This window comes from Alligator sinensis, unplaced genomic scaffold (genome assembly GCF_000455745.1).
Source record: "Alligator sinensis unplaced genomic scaffold, ASM45574v1 scaffold140_1, whole genome shotgun sequence".
In the NCBI taxonomy this organism is placed as follows: Eukaryota; Metazoa; Chordata; order Crocodylia; family Alligatoridae; genus Alligator; species Alligator sinensis.
The window spans coordinates 899,788-919,717 of record NW_005841836.1 but is presented as its reverse complement, the minus strand read 5'-3'; the positions used below and the strand labels follow the sequence as shown (position 1 = coordinate 919,717).

General features: G+C 45.3%; 2 protein-coding genes across 7 annotated transcripts in view; both read right to left on the bottom strand.

Annotated features, from left to right (window-relative positions):
* Positions 1–725: 725 nt before the first annotated feature.
* On the bottom strand, positions 726–12,395 carry NAA20 (N(alpha)-acetyltransferase 20, NatB catalytic subunit). 2 transcript variants are annotated; one of them, XM_006015416.3, is made up of 6 exons: positions 12,167–12,392; positions 9,237–9,261; positions 7,547–7,637; positions 4,380–4,515; positions 2,588–2,733; positions 726–1,227 (listed from the first exon to the last, which is right to left on the bottom strand). In XM_006015416.3, exons 1-6 carry the CDS (start codon positions 12,217–12,219, stop codon positions 1,142–1,144), a joined length of 537 nt encoding a protein of 178 aa, XP_006015478.1. In that variant the 5' UTR covers positions 12,220–12,392; the 3' UTR covers positions 726–1,141. The 2 variants fall into 2 exon arrangements, with proteins under 2 accessions (XP_006015478.1, XP_006015479.1); XM_006015417.3 differs by lacking the exon at positions 2,588–2,733 and having other exon boundaries at positions 12,167–12,395.
* A 3,301-nt stretch (positions 12,396–15,696) lies between these two features.
* Positions 15,697–19,930, bottom strand: part of RIN2 (Ras and Rab interactor 2) — a 163,712-nt gene continuing 159,478 nt past the window's right edge. For 4 of the 5 annotated variants that reach the window (XM_025201906.1, XM_025201899.1, XM_025201912.1 and 1 more), the window contains one exon: positions 17,410–17,745. In XM_025201906.1, coding sequence (XP_025057691.1) covers positions 17,410–17,745 — 336 coding nt within the window. Of the gene's footprint in view, positions 17,746–19,930 lie in introns of all 5 variants that reach the window. The other variant, XM_014519383.2, reaches the window with a different exon arrangement.

Genomic DNA, 19,930 nt, shown 5'->3' with positions numbered 1-19,930 from the left:
CATGGGAAAGCTGACTTTTCAACTGTGGAAGTAGAATCCTTGTTTTCTATCTTAAAATAAAGGACTGCAGTAAGACTCATTCCCAGAATCACTCATTCCTATTATTCTAGCACAGATTAGCTGCTGCTTCTCAGCTCCTGTTTCCTCCTTTCCCTAAACAGCAGGTGTTCTTATACTCAATACTTCAGAACATTGCTGAGTTACTTCCAATGATGCTCTAAATCAATGCTCAACCTTCTGGCCCTGTGAGCTGGTAGAGTGGTGTGGGACCAGCTCACAGGCCAGATCCAGCACATGGGGTCAGTTCATGGGTACAACCCAGTTCTGTGTCCGAGCATGATGTAGCATGCAGGGCCACATCATTCACCCCACAGGACTCCCTATGGGTCTGAAAATTTGGCAGCTGGAATTAATACTGCCACCACTTCCCTGCCATGAAATTTTCAGACCTGTGGGCCAGATGACATGGTCTCATGGGCTGGATCTGGCCCACTGGACAGAGGTTGAGCACCTCTGCTGTAAGTTCACAGGTATAGTTTGATCCCTCTCACCAGTACTGCTACCTTTATTCAAGATTCCAAGAGCAATGAGTGTTGGTGAAGTGCAATATATCAGTTTCAGCCAAAATTTTAAACTTGAAAACTAATTATAAAAAGGCAACAGTGGGAACCTGACATGAGAATAAATAGTGTGAGAAAAATCCATGGAATCATTTTAAACACCAGTCACACAATAAACCTGCATTTTATTTTACCTTCCATGTTTTTCAGATCTTACTTTAAAGCTATTATTCAAACAAGCACAAAAATATTGGAGCTGTGATTCTCAGGCCCAGGAGGTGAAAGTACTGACAATCCCTATCTGTGGGACTGATTAGTATAAAACATGATGGTGGAATGTTTAAATCCATTTGCTTTCTTTTTATAAATAACAATGGGAAGTTGAAATATAAACAGTGTAAGCAAACTTATCGTTGCTTTGGGGGCTTCATGGAAGATAACATTTTGAGCCTAGTTTATCCAATTTGTCCATTCTTTCTTCTCATTATAGAGCTTTCAGTTATTTTTAAAAAGTGCTCTCTAAAATCTTTAAATTTGTTCATGTTATTTTTGGTAAACTACCTGAGAACCACAGCGTACAGTTATTCAATATCTTCAGGTCTCACAGGATGAGGCAGTGGTATAATCGATTTCTTCTCTGTATCTCTGGAAAGAGCTTTCCTCATATCTGTTGACAAACAACTAAATGTTACTATAAGGGCAAAGACAATATTAAACCAATATGAAGTAAATTTCCTGTGTAGATTATGATAAATAGGGTAATCTTTCATACAAAAAAGTTCCAGTATAAGCCAGCTACAAATAAAGTGCGAGCAAATGCAAAAATCTCATTACTGCAACATAACTGTTGAAATAAGCATTTGGTAAGCCTGCTCCCAGGATACTAGTGCCACATCCTACAGAGTATATGGTGTACTTTAATACATCAGTGCTTTTATTTACTTATATGCAACAAAGCAGGACAGAAAATACCTCGTGCATGGCCAAGTGAACATTATGGAAGCAACCTTTAAGATCCAAAAGTTCAAGACAAGTACTTGATATATCTAGCTTTTAAATTTCCTCTAAAATAAAAAGTCTATCATTCCACAATCTAAGGGGCCTGTAAGCACCAGCAGCAGAATGCAATAAAGGCATAAATAAGTTGGAAAACTCATGTTCGTCTTTGCTGACTTCAAATAGTTATAACTGATATCAGGATGTTTCAAAGCATCTGCTACCCAGAGGCCTGCTCCCTCTTCTCCTCAACTCAAGCAACAGCCCATGCCACAGCTCCCAACCATCAATTTTCCTGCTGTTTATAAAATAAATTCACTTTTGGGGTGTAGCAAAGAATAAAAAAATTCAGTTCAGAAGTAATTTGCTAAAGGAAGGGATGTGCAGGTAAGGGATTCGAGCAGGACCTGCACTTGAACCTTAGCTAGAGAAGGTGCTCCAAAGCAGTCGGTACAACTGCACTGTAAATCTAAAACTACTAAAAATGACTTCCACAGTAGAACCTGGATCATTCATAACTGGGTGGTTCACAACCAAGTTAATTCGCAGCTCGCTGCTGAAAGAAGGACAAGCCATGCAAATGCTGGCTATAGATTTTACTTTAAAGGAAGCCACTTCTCTACTCAGCTGGAGGTTAGCAGTGTCTCAAGCAGCTGATCAGAGAAGCAACACCCTCTGCTGTGGCTTTTATTTCAAAGACCTGGAGTATCTCAGAGGACCCGCAAAGCTGTTTGCTGCAGCTAGACATATCCTCAGTTGGTTCACAAGCCCTCATCTTCACAGGGGATTGGGAACCTAATGCTGTGAAGAATCTGGGTTCCACTGTGCCACCAAATATACATGAGATGTTGAAAAACTAAAATCTGTGATTCAAGTAACACTAATTTCACTTATAAATTGTTGACTGAAGTGACATCATATTTAAAAAATAAATAAAACAAACCAACCAAACCAAAAACCCTCCAAAAGCCTAAGTTGGAGCTTTCCTCCTCAACTACAGGCTGATTTGCTCTAAGGAGCAAAGTGCTTACCATAAGCATCTTCATCAGGCTCGCCATTGCTAGCAGAGTAGTACTCTAGCACAGTCCGGTATACACTGTAGCCTAGTTGCTTGTACATATTTACAGCCACCTGATTTGAGACTCTCACAAAGAGATCCACAAAAAAGCCACCCTTTCTTTGAAAAGGAAAAACAAACAAAGAAAAAAAAAATCAAATGAAGAAAGGCACAACATACTTCTAGAACTCATCGGTGAAACTAAGGAAGCTTCCTCAAAAGATGATATGCAGACTAATACATCCCCTAACTTCTAACAACAGAAGGGGCTTTCTTTCACTGCTTTAAAGATTCTTTCACTACTTTCCCTTGCTGGGATCCTATGACCCCAGCTGACTTCCTGCGCCTTGGGCAGGGGGCTGGACTCGATGATCTTCTGAGGTTCCTTTCAGCCCTAATGTCTATGAAATCTGTGTTATATGACGACCAAATGCTTTTATTATTCCATTACACAAGACGGAATTTTAACCACATGCCCAGAGTTCAGAGAAAAAGGGAAAAGGATAGATTTTATACATCCATTTAAAAATCTACATGAATATCTTCTGCCATTAACTCCTATCCATCTAACAAGAAAAGTGAAAGCCTTGTACACTAGAACTAGCCCTTAATCATATCTGTAAGTAATTATGATGGAGAGTTCTCTATTTCTATGGCTGACCCAGTTTTTAGAAATTATATTGGCTTTAACTCTTCCATCATATCATGTAAATTTATCCCAGTCTGAATAAGGTCTTTTGATTTCTTTGTAGAGAATTAAAATGCAAAATCACATGGTATCTAGAGATGGAAATACCATTTTTCAAAGTATCCATTTAACCTCCTCTAATTATATTGGTTAAATGGTTAATCAATAATGCAGCAGCTCAGGCAGGGTGGCTGTTGGAGCCATTCCAGGAGCCTTTGTGGGGTGGAAGAAGCAGTGGCAAGCCCTGCCATACAACACAGCTCAGGTGAAGCCCTACTTTGGAAGGAAGGAAGGAAGCTTGTGAACAAGCAGCTAACTGCTTAATTGATAAGTCATTAGGCTGCCCCTTTTCTTCTTAGACTGAGTACTAATCCCCATCCTTGTCCCTCCTGCCTTCCAATTCCTGCTAGAACACTTCACAGCTTCCCTTCCCCACTTCCCTGCTGGATTGCGTCCAGCCCTGCACTAAAGGATAACCCATAAACTAACTGGTTATCACTGATCTTACTGGTTAAATGATTAATTGTTTAACTTTTCACATCCCTAATGGTATCATCTCATAAAAATAAGACCCGTTTTTTCCCCCCCCCAGCTGTAATCCATTTAATTTAAAAATACTCAGAAAACTAAAAGTATGGGTGGTAAACTCAGTGGCCTAACAACTTTATAGGAGCTCTCCACTTCTGCCACAGAGCCAGCTCTTTGAGATAGGACAGTTTTCTGTCTGAAAAGCATGTAGCGTACTACAGGCAGTCTAGGAAATAGCACTGACGTACTGTGAAGAAAATCTTTTGTATGCAGAGGAGATGTTCTGACTACAACATAAGTTCCTTCACTCTGGTCCCCACAAATAAGCATTCACAGCAGCCAGAAAATATCTTAAAATTGCTAATCATCATCTAAACCTACCCTCTGTAACTACAGGGTATTTCCATGAACCAAAATACCACTTGTTTAGTAAGTGTCTGCTCAATTTTCCACCTATTTAAACAGGTGAGTCAATTGCCTGGACCATACTTAAGTGGCTAAGGCCAGAGCAGCTGAAGAAAAACTGACAGAACGTGCACATGGGGCTCACCTTTCTGAAATCTCTTCTAGGAGTTCCATCAATTTAGCAGCTAAACCCAGCCGGCGAAATTCAGGTGCAACAGAGAGAGCAGTAACATGTCCATGCCACTCCTCCCTGGCTACAGAGCCTTCTGCTTTCCCCATTACTGCAGACAAAAGGCAAGCAAAAAGCACTCTGGGATGAATAGATTAATAGATGCTGTCACAGCTGTACATTTTTGCAAAAGAAACCAGCAAAAGGAAACAACATTGATTCCGTAAAGCCTGCAATAATGGAATCTACATGTGAAATAACATCAGAGGGACAAAATGAAAGGGGACAGGGACCTTGACAACCACACCTCTATCTGAAATGTATGTGTACTTCTGTTGAAAGTAATGCTGATCCTCAAGGCCCTCTCCCTAAAGGCTGAGAGGGAGCAGAGCTTCTTGAAAGCTGAGTGGGAGCAGGCCTTCAGAGTGCTACAACAGGGAGAGATTGGTGGAAGAAAAGGAAAACTGATCACTTGGAATCCTGCTTCTCTGGAGGTTCCTTCTTGCACATTTCTCAAGCCCCAACTCTCAAATGTATTACTTCTGTCATTAAAGTGGTTTCAAATGAAAATGCTGGTGTCAGTCTCTGATTACTGCTTATTTAGCAACTGACTGAAAACAAAAAAGGACAGTGGACAGAGAGCACGCGATCCCTAGGTCTGGGAACTGGCTCACATCCCTGGCCACTGCTGCTACCCTTAGAATCTGGGGGGCTCTTGTCAATCTCACTGTAGACTTCTATTTAGATATACCTCTTTCATTTATTTCTTGTGATTCATAGCACTTTGCTTCTACTCAGTTTTGGTTTGCTACATTTATCTACACTGTCAGACCCACATACTAACATGGCAGCATCGAGTACTGTGTAAGCAGGAACTGAATAGGCAGCAGGGCTGCATCCAGATGAGCGTGGCCATGGAGTATGTGGCACCGCAGACATACCGCACATTCAGCTGTCCTCCGCAGTGCAAGAAAGCCGCATGGGGTTTATCCAGGGGTTAGAAAAAAATAAAAATAGAGCAGCATATGCAGGGGCAGCAGGTGCCACTCAAAACTGGAGCCTGGCAAGCCAGAGCTACACTCCAGTGGTCAGCCAGGCTCTGAGTGGCAGGATCACCACTGCAGCAACCCCAGAAGACGCGTGGCACAGGTGTTCCCCAGGGACTAGTGGTGGCACAAAGTGTGCCACTGCTAGTTGTCCCTGGAAAACCAAACATCCACGCTCTTGCGGACATGGCCCAGGTGGCCATGAATATGGGGAGAAGGGGAAAAGAGTGGTAGGCTTGGAACATGTCAATATAACTTTCACAACCCTCTTCCCCCACCGACCAAGCCCTGTATACCTGCAATAGAGAAGCAGCAAACCTAAGGAATTAACAAGTAAAACCACTCTGTGAAGCTGCTTTGTGGCTGCTGGCAGATGTTAAGGCATTTAAGGAATTGGGGTTTGAGAAATTTTATGCCCCATTCCTCAAATTGCATGACTTGCCATGCCCAACATGCATGGCAGGTTGCACAATTCTAGCAGTGGGGCACAACATTCCTTAAACCCCAACTGCATGACTGCCAGCAAGGGGAGCCTGGAGCTCCTTACTCCCCAGGTACCACTTCCACAGGCACCCAGAAACTTAAAGTAAGCATGCAGCTGGGAGCCCCAGCTGAATGCCCATCTACTTTTTTTAAGTTCCTTGAGCAACACCTTCAACTTTTACAAAATAAGGTTACAAGAGTGAATATAAGGCTGGAAGGGACTTCAGGAGGTCACCTGGTCTAACCCCCTGCTCAAGGCAGGATCATCCCTGACGAAAACACCCAAGTCAAGTGTCTAACCTGTTCTTAGACATTTCCAGGGATAGACAGTGAAAAAATTCTTTCTAATCTCCAACCCAACTTTCCTGTGATAAAATTTGAGGTCACTGCTCCTAATCGTGCCCTATGGCCAAAGAGAATAGCCTAAGCCAGGGGTTGTCAACCAGGGGTACGTGTACCCCTGGAGATACTTGGGAAGGACCCAGGGGTCACAAGACAGTGGCACGGAGAAGCTGGGTACTTGGGAAGTATGGTGTGTGGGACGCAGCTGCCGCTGCCATCCATCACTCTGCATTGTTACTGTGTGCCATCTGCCCGCGCCCAAGTACCCTGGCTGGCCAGGGGGAGAGAGAGGCATTGCTAACGGCCGGCTGGACATGAAGCTGACACTGCAGAAAAGCAGGGGTACCTAGGAAGCAGCGGCGTGGGTGGTGGGGCCACTGCCGCTATCCATCACTCTGGGCCACTGCCGCCAGGCACTGCATGCTGCTTTCCTGCGCCAAGTATCCCTACTTCACTGCACTGCCGGCTGTGCATGCAGCTGGCTGACTGCACCCTCTCCCCCCAGCGGACGGCAGCAGCACAGGGAGCTTGCACACAGTGGCTGCTCCCACCACCTATACACTCTGAGTCACCACCGTGCACCACGGGTGGAGGGGGTGCTGACGACTGGCCACGTGCAAAACCAGTGGTGTGAAGTAGAGATACTTTGGCACAGGAAAGTGGGGCAGGGCCGCCACCACCACCATCCATCACTCCATGACACCACCAGGTGCTGCTTTCCTGCACCCAAGTATCCCCACTTCTCCGCGTCGCTGGCTTCGCATCTGGCCATCCGTCAGCACCCCCTCCATCCCAGCACGCGGCGGTGGTGCTCAGTGTATAGATGGCGGCAGCTGTGTGGAAGGTCCTTGCACTGCTGCCGCACTGGGGGGTGAGGAGCACTGACAGCCAGCCACACACGAAGTTGGTGGCGCGGGAAAGTGGCGCCCAGCAGCAACACGGAATGTATAGATGGTGGTGGCGGCCACATGCGAGCTCCCCATGCCACCGGCTCCGCATCCAGCTGTCTGTTAGCCCCTCCCCTCTGCTCTTTGTCTGGAAGGGGTACCCACCAGAATGGGTACCCTGTTTAAAAAAGGTTGAAAACCCCTAGTCTAAGTAAGCTTCTGCTTCTAATGTAACTTTCTACTTGGTATAAATGTTCAAAATAACTGGAGGCTGAATCTAAACATGTAACTTAAAGCACAAAAGAATTTCAACTGCAATGGAATCTGTACAGTTTAAAAACAACAAGTTTTGTCCCCCACAAGCATGCTTCAATATGCCACTCACTGTAGCCCATTAGCTCTCCACCAGGTGCTTCTGCAACAATGAAATACTCTGGCCAGTGAGCCAGATATTGTAGATAGAAAGGTATCCCATACTATAAACATTGTGTTAAGGAACAAACAGCTTATGAGACAATGTTGCTTTGTTTAACATACAAAGATGACCTGAAAATGCCTTGCCACAGAAACAGACTACTTATTTACAATTGCTGAGTTGTTGCTCCATTAGCCGCATTCCTGGTGCATCTTTCATTTATCAGAACACTTGATGGAAAGCTTTCACTAGAAGTAGGATCACATATTAGCATCTCTTTGAAGATTTTAGAGAAGGTGAGGCAAGCCAGCAAATAATCCAGTCATGAGAGCAACATAAAATATTAGAGGTGCATTAATATACTGGTCACATATTAGATCACCACCAATAAAGGGAAAATAAACATTACTGGCAGTCAGCTTTTTTTAGCCAGTGTAGCCAATAATGTCACCGACAAACACTGCCGCAGCATGACAGCTTGGAGAGCAGCATCCAGCTGGTAAGTCTGCAGGGGGGGGGGAAGAAGCATGGGGGGAGGGCCCTAGATCGAGGGCCCCATGGTGAGGGAGGGAGTGGGGCAGGGGCTGGGGCTGCTACCCAGCCAGGGCGGTGAATGCAACCCTGTCAGGAGCAGTGTAGAGCTGTAGATGGCTCATCTGGGAGATGCAGGGGAGTGTGGGTGGCTCCTCACTGCTACACACACCCTCAGGGGAGGCATGGGGGCTTGTGGCCCCCTGGATTTGTGCATGGGTTGAGGTAAGGGCAGGCTGCCTGGTGTGGGCTTGGGGCCGAGGGATGCACCAGCCTCTTCCCAGCAGGGCCTGGGCCGGGGCTGGGCTCAGGAGGCCAGGGGCAGGGTGGGCAGCAGCAGCGCTAGGAGGGCTAGCTAAGGGCTGGGCCATCCCAAAATTTGCTGTAGCCACAACTCCCAGCATTGCCACTGCCTGCCCCACCCCCGAGTCCAGCCCCAGCCTAGCCCTCACGGGGAAGAGGCTGGCGCCGCCCCAGGCCCCAAGTTCACAGCAGGCAGCCCTGCCTCACCCTGCGCACAAATCTGTGGGGGGCACATGCCCACCCATACCTTCCTCAGGGGTGCACGCAGTGGTGGGAAGCCACCCCTCCTTCCCACCTCATCTGGCAAGCTGCCTGCAGCTCTCTCCCACTCCTGATGGGGTCACATTCACCGCCCTGGCTGGGCAGCATCTACTCTGCCTCAGCCCCAGCCCCAGCCTTACTCCCTCCCTCAGCGTGGGGACCCTGATCTGCCTCTACCCCCATGCCCATTCCCCGCCCCCACCAACTTACTGGCAGGATGCCACTCTCCAATCTGCTGGGCTGCATTCCTGTAAATCGGCTACTGGATCAGTATTGGCCAATATGGCTGGTTAACAATCAGCCATCCATATTGGCCAAGAAAATCTTTATCGGTCCAGCCCTATGAAATATACAATTTAAATGGTTTTAAACATTATTTTCAATTACACTGAAGATTGCAGCTGATTTTCAGGAAAGAAACCTTACAAGTTAATTAAATTACCCTGTTATAATAGGCTCAGTGGATACAGTACTAATGGATACATTAAATGAGTGCAGTAACAAACAGCAACAGTAATGCAAATAGTCCTGGACAAAGCTGTTGAGGCTAACATTGTAAGGATACAGTCTCTGTGAGTGGATCCAAATTACTGCAAAATAAGAGAAATTAAACTTTAAGAAGGCCAAAACATATATTTGTATTTGAAGAATGAAGTGGAAACAGATTTTACTTCCTGTGATGACAGAGTTCCAGGATATTAAAACCCTACAAAAAACGAATCTCTCATTGGTGCCAAAGGTGCAGTACTGAATGATTTCCTGTCTGTACGAAAGCTGACGCAGTTATACAATAACAACTTTAGGGCTACTGTCCAGTTTTAATATTAAAAAGTGTACAGGCAGATTGATGCCATCCTGCATTCTGAACCATGTGGCAAACCCTTTCACCCACAAAGTCCTACTCACTTGAAGGAGTCTTTGCACACATGAACCATTGTGTCCACATGGACACAGCATCTGAAGGGAATGACAATTCTTTAATTATGCAACACATTCCCTGTTCTCTTAGAACAAGTGTCAAACACAGCCTGGGCCAGATCTGAACTGCAGAGGCTACTCTTGGGCCAGATCTACAGGGCCAGCAGTGACTGTAGCAGGGCCACGTTTAGGCAGCTGAGTGGGTCCAGGGCCAAAAGACAGCATGGGTCTAGAGGCAGGTAGTAGTGCAGGGCTCTGGCCAGGCATTAGCATGGGGCCGGGAGCATATGACCATGTGGGACTCTAGATGGGGAGCAGCATGGAGCCAGGGATGTATGGCAGTGCAGCAGGTCAGAGCATGTGGTGTGCTGTGGTACAGGGCTGGCAGCAGCACAGGTCTGATAGCTTGTAGTAGAAGGAGGCTGCATTTGGGCAGCAGGATGGAGCTGGGAGGCTGTCACTCATGACCATGTCCCCTGGGGTCCAGGGACCCAAATTCTGTGGCAGGCTGTGACAGGCCAGATAAAATGGTTCCATGGGCCTGATCTGGCCTGCCAGCTGTATGTCTGACACCCCCATCTTAGCATACTATTTTCTTAGTATCATTTTGGTTCTCCTAATTTTCTCCAGACATTTTAGTTTCTGGTTAGGAGAGAACTACAGTGTCAGTTTTCAGAGAAAACTGTCCTATGCGATTTCCTTATTCTGTGGACTTTTCCTTTTGGAGACACAAAATGAATAAATAAGTCACCTGTTTCATTAGAGGTTACAAGCATTACTCTGAATAGCAGCTTATAACAGGAACACATGACTCACTCTCTGTTTTGCATCAAAACTTTTCACCAGTAGCCTCTTTCTGAATCCAGAGCACAGATGGCTGTATTTTAAAACCACTCAAACTTCCAACTGGAAAGGAAGGCTTCTGAGATACAGCAGGGAAAGACATGAAAATGTCTGAAGCACTACTTTTTGTATTTCTTCAGGTCCTCATTCACCACTTTTGCACACTTCAAATAGTTAACTGCCAGTGACCAGAATCAACAATGGTGGGCTGTTCCTCCCCAAACTGGTAGATGAATTAATAATAACCCAGAAAGTTATGCTGCTATAAACATTGTTTGCCTGAATCAGATCCACCACCATATATACTCCAGGGGTGGCCAACCTGCAGCACGTGTGCCACAAGTGACATGGCTGGGTAGCCTGTGTGGCATGCAGCAGATCAGGCAGGAAGCAGAAAGCAAAGTAGAAGACTGGTCAGAAAAGGGGATTGGAGTGGTACTCAGGGAGGGCATGGGGCTAATGTGTGCCATGCCTGCCAAAATGGCCAACCCCCACCAATCTATCCATTGTCAATGGCCCATGTCAAGTGCGCCAAGAGGGGTGGAGGAAACCCCTCAGACAGCTGCGATGGCACAACCTGCCCATGTAGGAACTCCTGCCAGCTCCTATTTAATTCCTGCCCAGGTGCAGCAGCACCTTTTGGGTACTTTTACACATGCTTCGGGGGTGGGAGGAGAGGTGCTTTAATCAGAGCAGCTCCAAGAGCTGGTCTAATTAAAGTGCCCCTGTGTCTCCTGTATCAGTGTCCCTGTGCTTAAAAATGATGGTGGGGGTGCCTGAACGACCTCTAGTTTAAGCACCCCCCACCGCTATTTTTAAGCGCAGGGATGCTGATACAGGAGACACAGGAGGCTGCTGGAGCACAGCAATTGCCATGCTCCAGAAGACTTGATTAACTGAGTCTGCTCCGACGCACTGGATTTGCAGCATGTCAGAGCAACCTCCCACTCCTCCCGTCGTGTGCAAGTGCCCTGTGTGCCCCTTCCAGCGAGGGGCTTGGTCCTGCCTGGGTCAGATGTGGAGATTCCCATTATGTATATTAACTTCACACCCCTTGGCTGAGGGCTGGGCAACTCTTGAGCCTCTGTGACTTGCAGCTATGTCCTCCAGGGGTTACCACCTTTCTTCACAGGCTCGGGTTGCTTTTAGGCAGACAAGGTTCTTTAGGTAAGTACGGTCTCTTGTATTAGACCAACTAAAATAGGTGGAAACATTTTTCTTTGCAAGCTTTTGGGTACAAACACCCTTCATCAGGCAGAGGAGGCACTGCTTTTATACACCAGGGTTTGGTGTATAAAGCCTGCCCTGGGATGCTCAGCAAGGGCCCCTTTTCCCATCCAAATACACCTGGCAGCCCTGTGCTGTTCCCAATGCTCTCACCCTACCCTGCTCCTCCCCAGCCATAACCCGGGCAGGTGCAAGCCCAGGAGGGGCTGGGACCCGTTCCCTCTTAGGCTTGCACCAGAGGGCTTGCACCAGAGGGCTCACCCCAGGCCCCCCCACCCATCCCTGGAGCCTTCCCTCTGCTCCAGCCCTTCCCACCCCTCAGCACAGCCTATGGCTACGACAGCACCCAGGCGCGGCGGGAGGAGCTGGTTCGGGGATGTCAGTTGTGGGGGGCGGGGCCAGCCCCCGCGCGCCTCGCCCCGCCCAACGGTGGAGGGGGTCACCAACGTCCCGGCCGCGGGGTGGGGGTGGGGAGAGGGGTCATGACGCACGGGCCCCGCCGCTCACATGTTGTTGAAGCAGAAGAGGTCGTCGCAGGTGAAGGCCCGCAGCGACGTCATGGCGCCCGGCCCAGGAAGTTCTCGCTCCGGCTCAGCAGCTCGGGACCAGCGCTTCCGCTGCCACGGGGGTGCTGAGCAACGCGGGAGAAGGAGCCGGGAGGGATACTCACTGCGGCGCCGGGCAAGGGCAAAGCCTCGCCCCGCCCCCTTCCTGGGCGGGGCTACAGGCCTCTCGCGGGAGCCGGCGGCAGGGCACCGCCTCGGTCCCGCTGCCAGGAGCCCGCTGAGGTCTGCTTGTCTGCTGGGTCGGATCCAGCGACGGTGACCCCCCTGCCTCTGGTTCCTGTAGGACCCTCGGCTTTTAGAGTATTTCTTATATACTACCTACGTCACTATTTATTTATTACTATTCTATACACACGCAATATATATAGACATATACAATTATATAAACCACATCCTATTTTATTTTTATATTGTATATATTGTTTATATATTTATATATGCACTGTGTGTGTGTGTGTGTGTGTGTGTGTGTGTGTAAAAGAAAAGGGTGGCCAGGAAAACGAAAACCTCCTGCACCCAGTCCTCATCACTCTCCTGCCCCTACTGCAGCAGACTTTTCAAGGCAAAGATCAGGCTTATAAGCAGGGATCTTGGTTTTCCCTGATAAAAAAAATCACATTCTCTGGCCAGAAATCGCAAACTCCCTGGCAAAAAACCCCAAATCCATTATTAAAATTAAAAGCCCCCAGTGCTGCTGGTGCCTCTCACTGCCCCCACAACAGCCCCCCTGCCCTACTCGTGCCTCTTGCCCCCCAGCCCTGCTGGAGGGGCTCCCAGCTGCCAGGGTCCCAAGTCTGCAGATCCTTGCTCCCAAAAGCAGGCAGCTGCAGCAGAAGCAGCACAGAGCCAGCTCTCCCACTGCTGCTGCTGGCTCCTGGCTCCCCCCATCATTGCCAGAGGGGCCCCCAGCCCCCTGCAACCCCACTTACCTCACAGGCTCCAGGAGAAGAGTGAGGCTGAGCTGAGCCCAGCAGAGCAGGCCCCGCCCTCGCCCTCGCCCTCCCCCTTTGGGCAGGGCTGGGGTTTCCCACCTTGTTTGCAAACAGCTTTTGCAGGCTGGAGCTCAGCCAGCCTGTAGAACTGTTTGCAAAAGCAGGGAATCCGGGGGTTTCTCTGCTAAAAGAGGAAATCCATGGTTTTCTGTTTTTCCCTGGGAAATGGAAAACCCATATCCCTGCTTTTAAGTCACCTACATACCCATGCAACCTAGCCCCCGCCCCCCTGCTTTCTCTTTCTTCTTTTTCCTTTTTTTTCCCTTTCTCTTTTGTCCCTCCTTTTTTCTTTCTTCTTCCCCCACCCCACTGGATGCGGTCATCTTTGCCCAAGAAGGACAAAATTAATATATGTATGGTGTGTATATAAACATACACATATACACTATATCAGCATTTCTCATCCCATGGGTCACAAGAATATAGGAAAGGGTCATGAACAAACTTTAAAAATGGATTCTCCTTTAAAGGAGAAGAATGTGGGAAGCCATGGCTTTTCCTTTGCAGGCTGGCAGAGATCCAGCTTGCAAGGTGCTGTTGGAGGCCCCCCTGCCCTACACACTCCACCCCTGCCCCACACACTTGGAGGGCTGTGGCCGGGGGCAGGGGGGAGGGGGCAGACAGCAGGTCAGGCATGAGGGTCCCTGGGTCAGGACTGGCCACTGATGTTTAGAAATGGGTCTTGGTACAAAAAAGGTTGAGAACCATTGCATTATATCATATAGTATATACTTATAAACGCTAGCAAATTGACTGTCAAGAATGACCGGGGTGGGGAAGGGAAGCGCCACCACCCACCACCCCGCACCACCTCCCAGGAGTGTGGGGGGGTGGAAGCTTGCATATGGCCAGACATGGGGCAGTGGGTGGCACCGGCAGTTGCTGAATGCAAGCTCCCCCACTCCTAGGAGGCAGCGTCAGTGCAGAGTGGTGGGTGACGGCGTTGCCCTCCCACTCCACCCCACCCCCGGTCATTCTTGACAGGCATCCTTGATGCAGCACTAGCTAGAGCCACACCCCGCAAGAGTATTACAGACAGACACACAGAAAGTGTGTGTGTGTGTGTGCGCGTGCATGCGTGTGTGTGAGCACTAAATATATAACTATTTTGTAGTCCATGGTTTATGGTCTTTTTATAGGTTATATAGTGTTTCTATAGGATTGGGTTGGGTTTTTTTGGGTTATTAGAGGGAGGAATTAAATCTCTTAAGGGTTCCACTTTATTTCCAGCTCTTCCCTGGCCACTTCTTCAAACCAGAAGAGAAAGACAAAGATAGAACATTAGAATTCAAAACTAAAGTTGTAGCAGCATAGAAGAGCGATGGTGGAGCTCTGATGGTCAAGAAATAAATGTGAGGAGCAAGCAAGGGTTTTTTAGAGTGATAGCTTTTATTTTCAACTATGTAGGTGGTGCAATCAAGTTGCACAAGCTTTCAAAGGCAAGGCATTCTTCCTGCTCCCACGGAAGAGACTGAAAGCCTCCATTTATAATGGAAAATTCATAACCTAATAGGAAGAATGCCTTGGCTTCCAAAACTTGTCTTTATCCAACGACATAGCTGGTCCAGTAAAAGATATCACTCTAAGAAATCCTTGCCTCGCAAAATGTTAGATATATTTTAGATGCAACTTCTTGGAAAACCTCTCTCCTCATCTGTGACTGTTTCATAACACATTCCTTTCTTCCTCCCACAAAAATGGAACAACTTGTTTTAACTCTCCCTCCAAAATCTTGCTGTCATCTGTTTCCTGGCCTTATGAGAAGTGAGAACTCTGTGCACTGTGAGGACAATGAAGACAAAAAAAAGTTGTGTTCCAATTTTTCAAAACATTATAGCTGCGCAAATTGTGCAGCACAATCATCTCAAGAAGGGCTGGACATGTATTTCCCTCTTTTCGCACCCCCCTTTTTTTTTTTTTTGCCTTCCTGTAGATTTGAAGTTCTGAGGTTTCTCAATTTTTCTCTCACTCTCCATATCATGCCATAGCTGCTAGCCAATGAGGACAATGCAGAATTTCCTCTGAAGCCAAAGTCGCTCGCAACTTTGCAAAAAACAGTTGAGCGATGAAGTTTGCAGCCTCCTTCTCCCACTATTTTAAGTCATTGCGTGTTATGGGGAACAGCTAACTCATTCAAGGCAACCGTACCCAAAACCTCAGATGACACCTTCAAGTTCACATTATTCTAAGAAATTAGGACAGGGTTAAAGTCTAACACAACGTACAGTGACGTTCTCTCAGTCCTGCTCATACTTGCTCAGAGGAAGAAGCTGGATGGTGAACCAGGCTCCCTAACTCAGACATTTCGCTAATGCTGCTAGTATCGAAATTGATTATTTCTTTTTGATTTTACTAAAGGAAGCAGTCTTCATTTTTACTGGAACTAGAAAATGCTCCATATGTTCAACTTTTCCTCATAACACTATTTTATATAGACTAGGGTATACTTCCCACTCCGTATTTTCCAACAACCCAAGATAGGTTGGGCTATGCATGGCACAAGATTTGTATTATGACAGACAAAAATCAACACGCAAACTATTTTTAAAAAGCACTCATTACCCTTGGTTATCATTCAGTATTACAATGTATTATGTGCAAAACTCATTGTTTATCATTTACAAAATGAAATACAGCACAAACATGTGCCAAAGATTTCAGATATGTGGCAAGCCAACATTAAGAAGGTACAGACCTTTACATATGCAATACGTGTACACATCCTTTCAAGTTCAAGACTTGTGTTCTTGTAACCACCTGCCTTAATTTACACTGCTACAAGAACCTAGGGTGAAATCCTGCCCTATTAAAATCAATAGCAAAACCCCCATTGACTTCCACATACATGGGATTTAACCACAGAATTTATCATCTTAAAACAGATTTTTACAGAACATACACATTTAATTTCATTTTAGTTTTCTATATATAAAGGCACTGACTTTCGTGTGTCTTTATAGTCTCCCACATCCAGCAGTATTTCTGACTTATCAAAAGCTACAACAGTTTTTTGCTTTTGCCAAAAATGTATTTCAATGTTGCTATCATCATTCTCTATAAAACGGTTAGTGTTCTCTTTCACTTTATTGGTGTTTTTAATCCTGTGCTTAATATCAAGGATAGGTATTTTCAAATCCATCTGCTTATCTCTAGTATTCGAGACATGAGACAGTTCCTTTTCAATCTCCTTCCCCCATTTTCTGCAAGAAGCCTGAACCAGCAGACTAACACATTCTATTCCTAAAATAGGTTATCTACCTTCTCTACCTTTTCTCTACATCCATTTCTTTCATCTCTTTTTTCCAGACTCCTGTATGTTTGTCTAAAACTGGTGCATAGAAACAATAGTTCGGATAACAGTATGTCAGGTTCATACAAAGGCATTTAAGTGGCCAGTGTCAATGATATAAATTGCTTACAGAAACACAGCAATCTCAAAACAAAGGAAGTTTCATAAAACCCTCCAGTTACAGCAAAAGAGAAACCAGAGACTTTTAATGCAATACTCTAAGACCAGCAAGAGATTTATTCTTGTATATTAAATGTTAAAATCACATGCATAATTATAGAATACTTTATAGTTAAAAAAATATTTTAAAAACCAACCCTGACAGTTTACCTGCAACTGCTATAAAATTTCTATGAAATATATAAAAACATGGAGCCTTTCTGTAAAAAAAAACAAAAAAAACCCAAAAATTTAGAAAAGGATGCAGCAACCATCCACGTAGTTGAGAGTTAATTGATGCCCTGCATCGGACAGTCTTGTCACACTTGTGCTGGTGAAATGAAGTGTACCAGCTAGGTTCCCCTAAAAGGTTTGTCTAGCATACACATTTAAATCAAAACATTTGGCTAAAGGAGAAGTATGATGAAACTGGATTTCAGTACACTACAGACAGAGACCTGTAGAGGGCCACAGCGTTATTTTTTTTTTTAAAGAATTTTTGTTCCAAAAAACCTTAGCTTCATGGGCTGTTTACTCAAACACTGTGACTGAATATACTGTACAACTGGCCATAATTATTACATGTATATTTGCTATAGGCAGTGCTAAAAGCAGCTGCTTATGTTCTTACTAGGCATTTATTTCTAAATCCCTCTAGACTCTTTTACCTACTAAAGAAGGCAGTAGCCAAGTTGTTTTAAAACAATGTAATGAGAAATAAAGACTGAACAATAAGCATCTGCTCTATGAAGTGGAGTCGTCGTCCTCATCGTCACCATTGTTGTTCTGGAAAATGGCACCGTAAGGATCACTTTTAATGCGCTTATAGACAAAGTGAAAAACCTGGGGTTGGGGACGGCTGTGCAGCTCTGCCTTAATTTTCTGAGGGTAGGTATCTTCTGTTAGTTGCTGCCAAGTATCATCAATAAAAAGAAAGAGGCTATAATCTTCTGGGGTGTCCACTTTAAACTTTTCAGCACAGAGCCGACACACATCTTCTGTAGTGATGTACGGTCTTACTAATAAGGTCTTTCCTGTACAGCCACTGTTAATCTCCTGGAATGCAACTCGAAGGTAATTCTGTAAAGCAAGGCAAAACATATGTTAGAAACCCAATGTCAAATTACAGACTTGAAGAAAGAACTAAATTCTTTATTTTAGCCCCGGCAGCCTGAAAGCTCATTAAGCAAGCAGAAAATGTCATCATGCTTTAATTGTGAAACACACTGCGACTTCAACTTTCTTGAAGTGATGACTTGAAACTGATACTGCTGATGAGACTGAAACCATGTCAAGCCCAGGACAAGAACTCAGCAAACTTCAGTCTTATATTCAGTGCTTGAGGACTTGTTCTGCAATTGGAACTGCTCTGACTGAGCCTGCCATCGCAGTACAGAGCCCAGTGATTGCAATGGGACTCCATACAGACTTTGCTGGCAAACAAAATGTGATGTAATGTTGACAAGCAAAATATACCGCCACAGCAGTACACTCAAAACATGCTGCCATGATAGGCTGCATGGCTGAAGCTTTAGAAAAATACTGACTTAATCAAAAGCTCTCTACCTAATGAATAATGTGGGTTTTTTCCTTCCCCCTATGAGAGGCTTGGAAATATGGTAATTGAAAGAATCTATATCATTCTGATATAGGGGTTGGACATTTTTCTCCTCTCTGCAAATTGAGGAGAAAAGTGACACTGTACAATACATATAAATGCTAAATACTTTAACTGCAGAAGAACTATAATGCCTGTGCCTTCCAATCAGCTTCAGGAGAGTAAAATAAAAGGAAACTTAAAAATAACATCCACATTTTGGACACAAGAAAGAAAAAATTCTGGAACAGAGAGCTTCCACAAGGAAAAAAAAAAGATCTGGGAGATGGGTTTGGGGAGAGAAGGAAAAAGAAAAGGAAAAGACTAAAGGAATCAGGGTAGTAAGAAGACAGAAGAGGTTATTAAGTAAGAATTGCAGCTGAGACCAGCTTTTGAAGGCAGACTAAGTGAAATGAATCATTAAGAGAGGCAAGTCGCATATGAATGAAAAATTTCATTTTGCAAATACAAGTTTTTAAAAGCAGTGATCAATGGCAATGACTGTATGGCTTTGGAAATTATTCCAATGAATATTTTTCACTTACTTCAACATTCTCCAGTAGTGTGTGCAGCCCAAGCACTGCAGCTTTGTGTTAGTGCCTCCTGCACTGAGCATGAACATAAGAGTAAATAGAAAACTAGCCTATCATTTCCATTACCTAAGCTACATGAAAACATAAAGCACACTGCACAATTAAGGAAAAGGAAATTCAAGATTTAATTTTTCCTTAGTCTGAATAATTTAAGATGTTGTTAATGCAAGTAGACATTCTTCTTTAAACAAATGTGATTTTAAATTGACAGCTGCTTTAAGAAGAAGCTAGACTTTGGAGAAGCTCCAAAGGGTCTTTCCCATGAAGTTTTTTTTTTCTCTTTAGTATTAAGGCTGTTACCATAGAGTATAAAACACCGTGGTAAACTGGTGTTATGGTCAAACCTGGTGAAGATTAGCTGGACTGGGGGAGTAATGTAACTATTCAAAGCATCTGGTATGGCTTTGTATGTCTGGCCTAGGGGCAGTATTTTATTTCATGGAAGTAGCGTGTGGAGAAAGGAGCTGGGGAATTCTGGCATCTCTATTAGGCAGCTGAGTGCATGAATTCTCCCAGCTGTGGCCTGGCAGGGGGTGATCACAGTAGTTCAAAACTGTTTGGAGAAAGCACACAGACAGGGAAGTAGTGGTCATTCATATGCAGTGCCAATCTTTATTTATTTTTTGTCAGGACCTCCATTCAGCATGACGTCCAGTTGTATGACCCACTTGATCTGACTGCAGAGGAAGACCAGATAGCACAAAGTTCAGTTTTTGATGGCACTGTTATGAGATAATGTTTTTCACAGAAGATGCAGGAAGACTAGCAGGTGTTCCTTAAAAAGGACTGCAATGTAAAGTGCAAGAATTTGCTAAAAGTGGAAGTAGATAAAGCTACACCAAGATTTCATGTAAGTACGGGGAAATTAAGACCCACGAACAAAATTAATCCATTCGGTGGTCCTGGTGAACTGTCTGAGCTCACTGGCTGTCCTACAAAAAGACACAACGGCTAAGACCACTTCCTTTCCCAGTTCTCTCCATGTTCAACCTTAATCTTTAGCAGCAAAGGTACTGTGCAGGGCAGAAAGAAAATCAAAGCTGCCTCAAATGAAATGCTTTCACTGTTCTCTTTC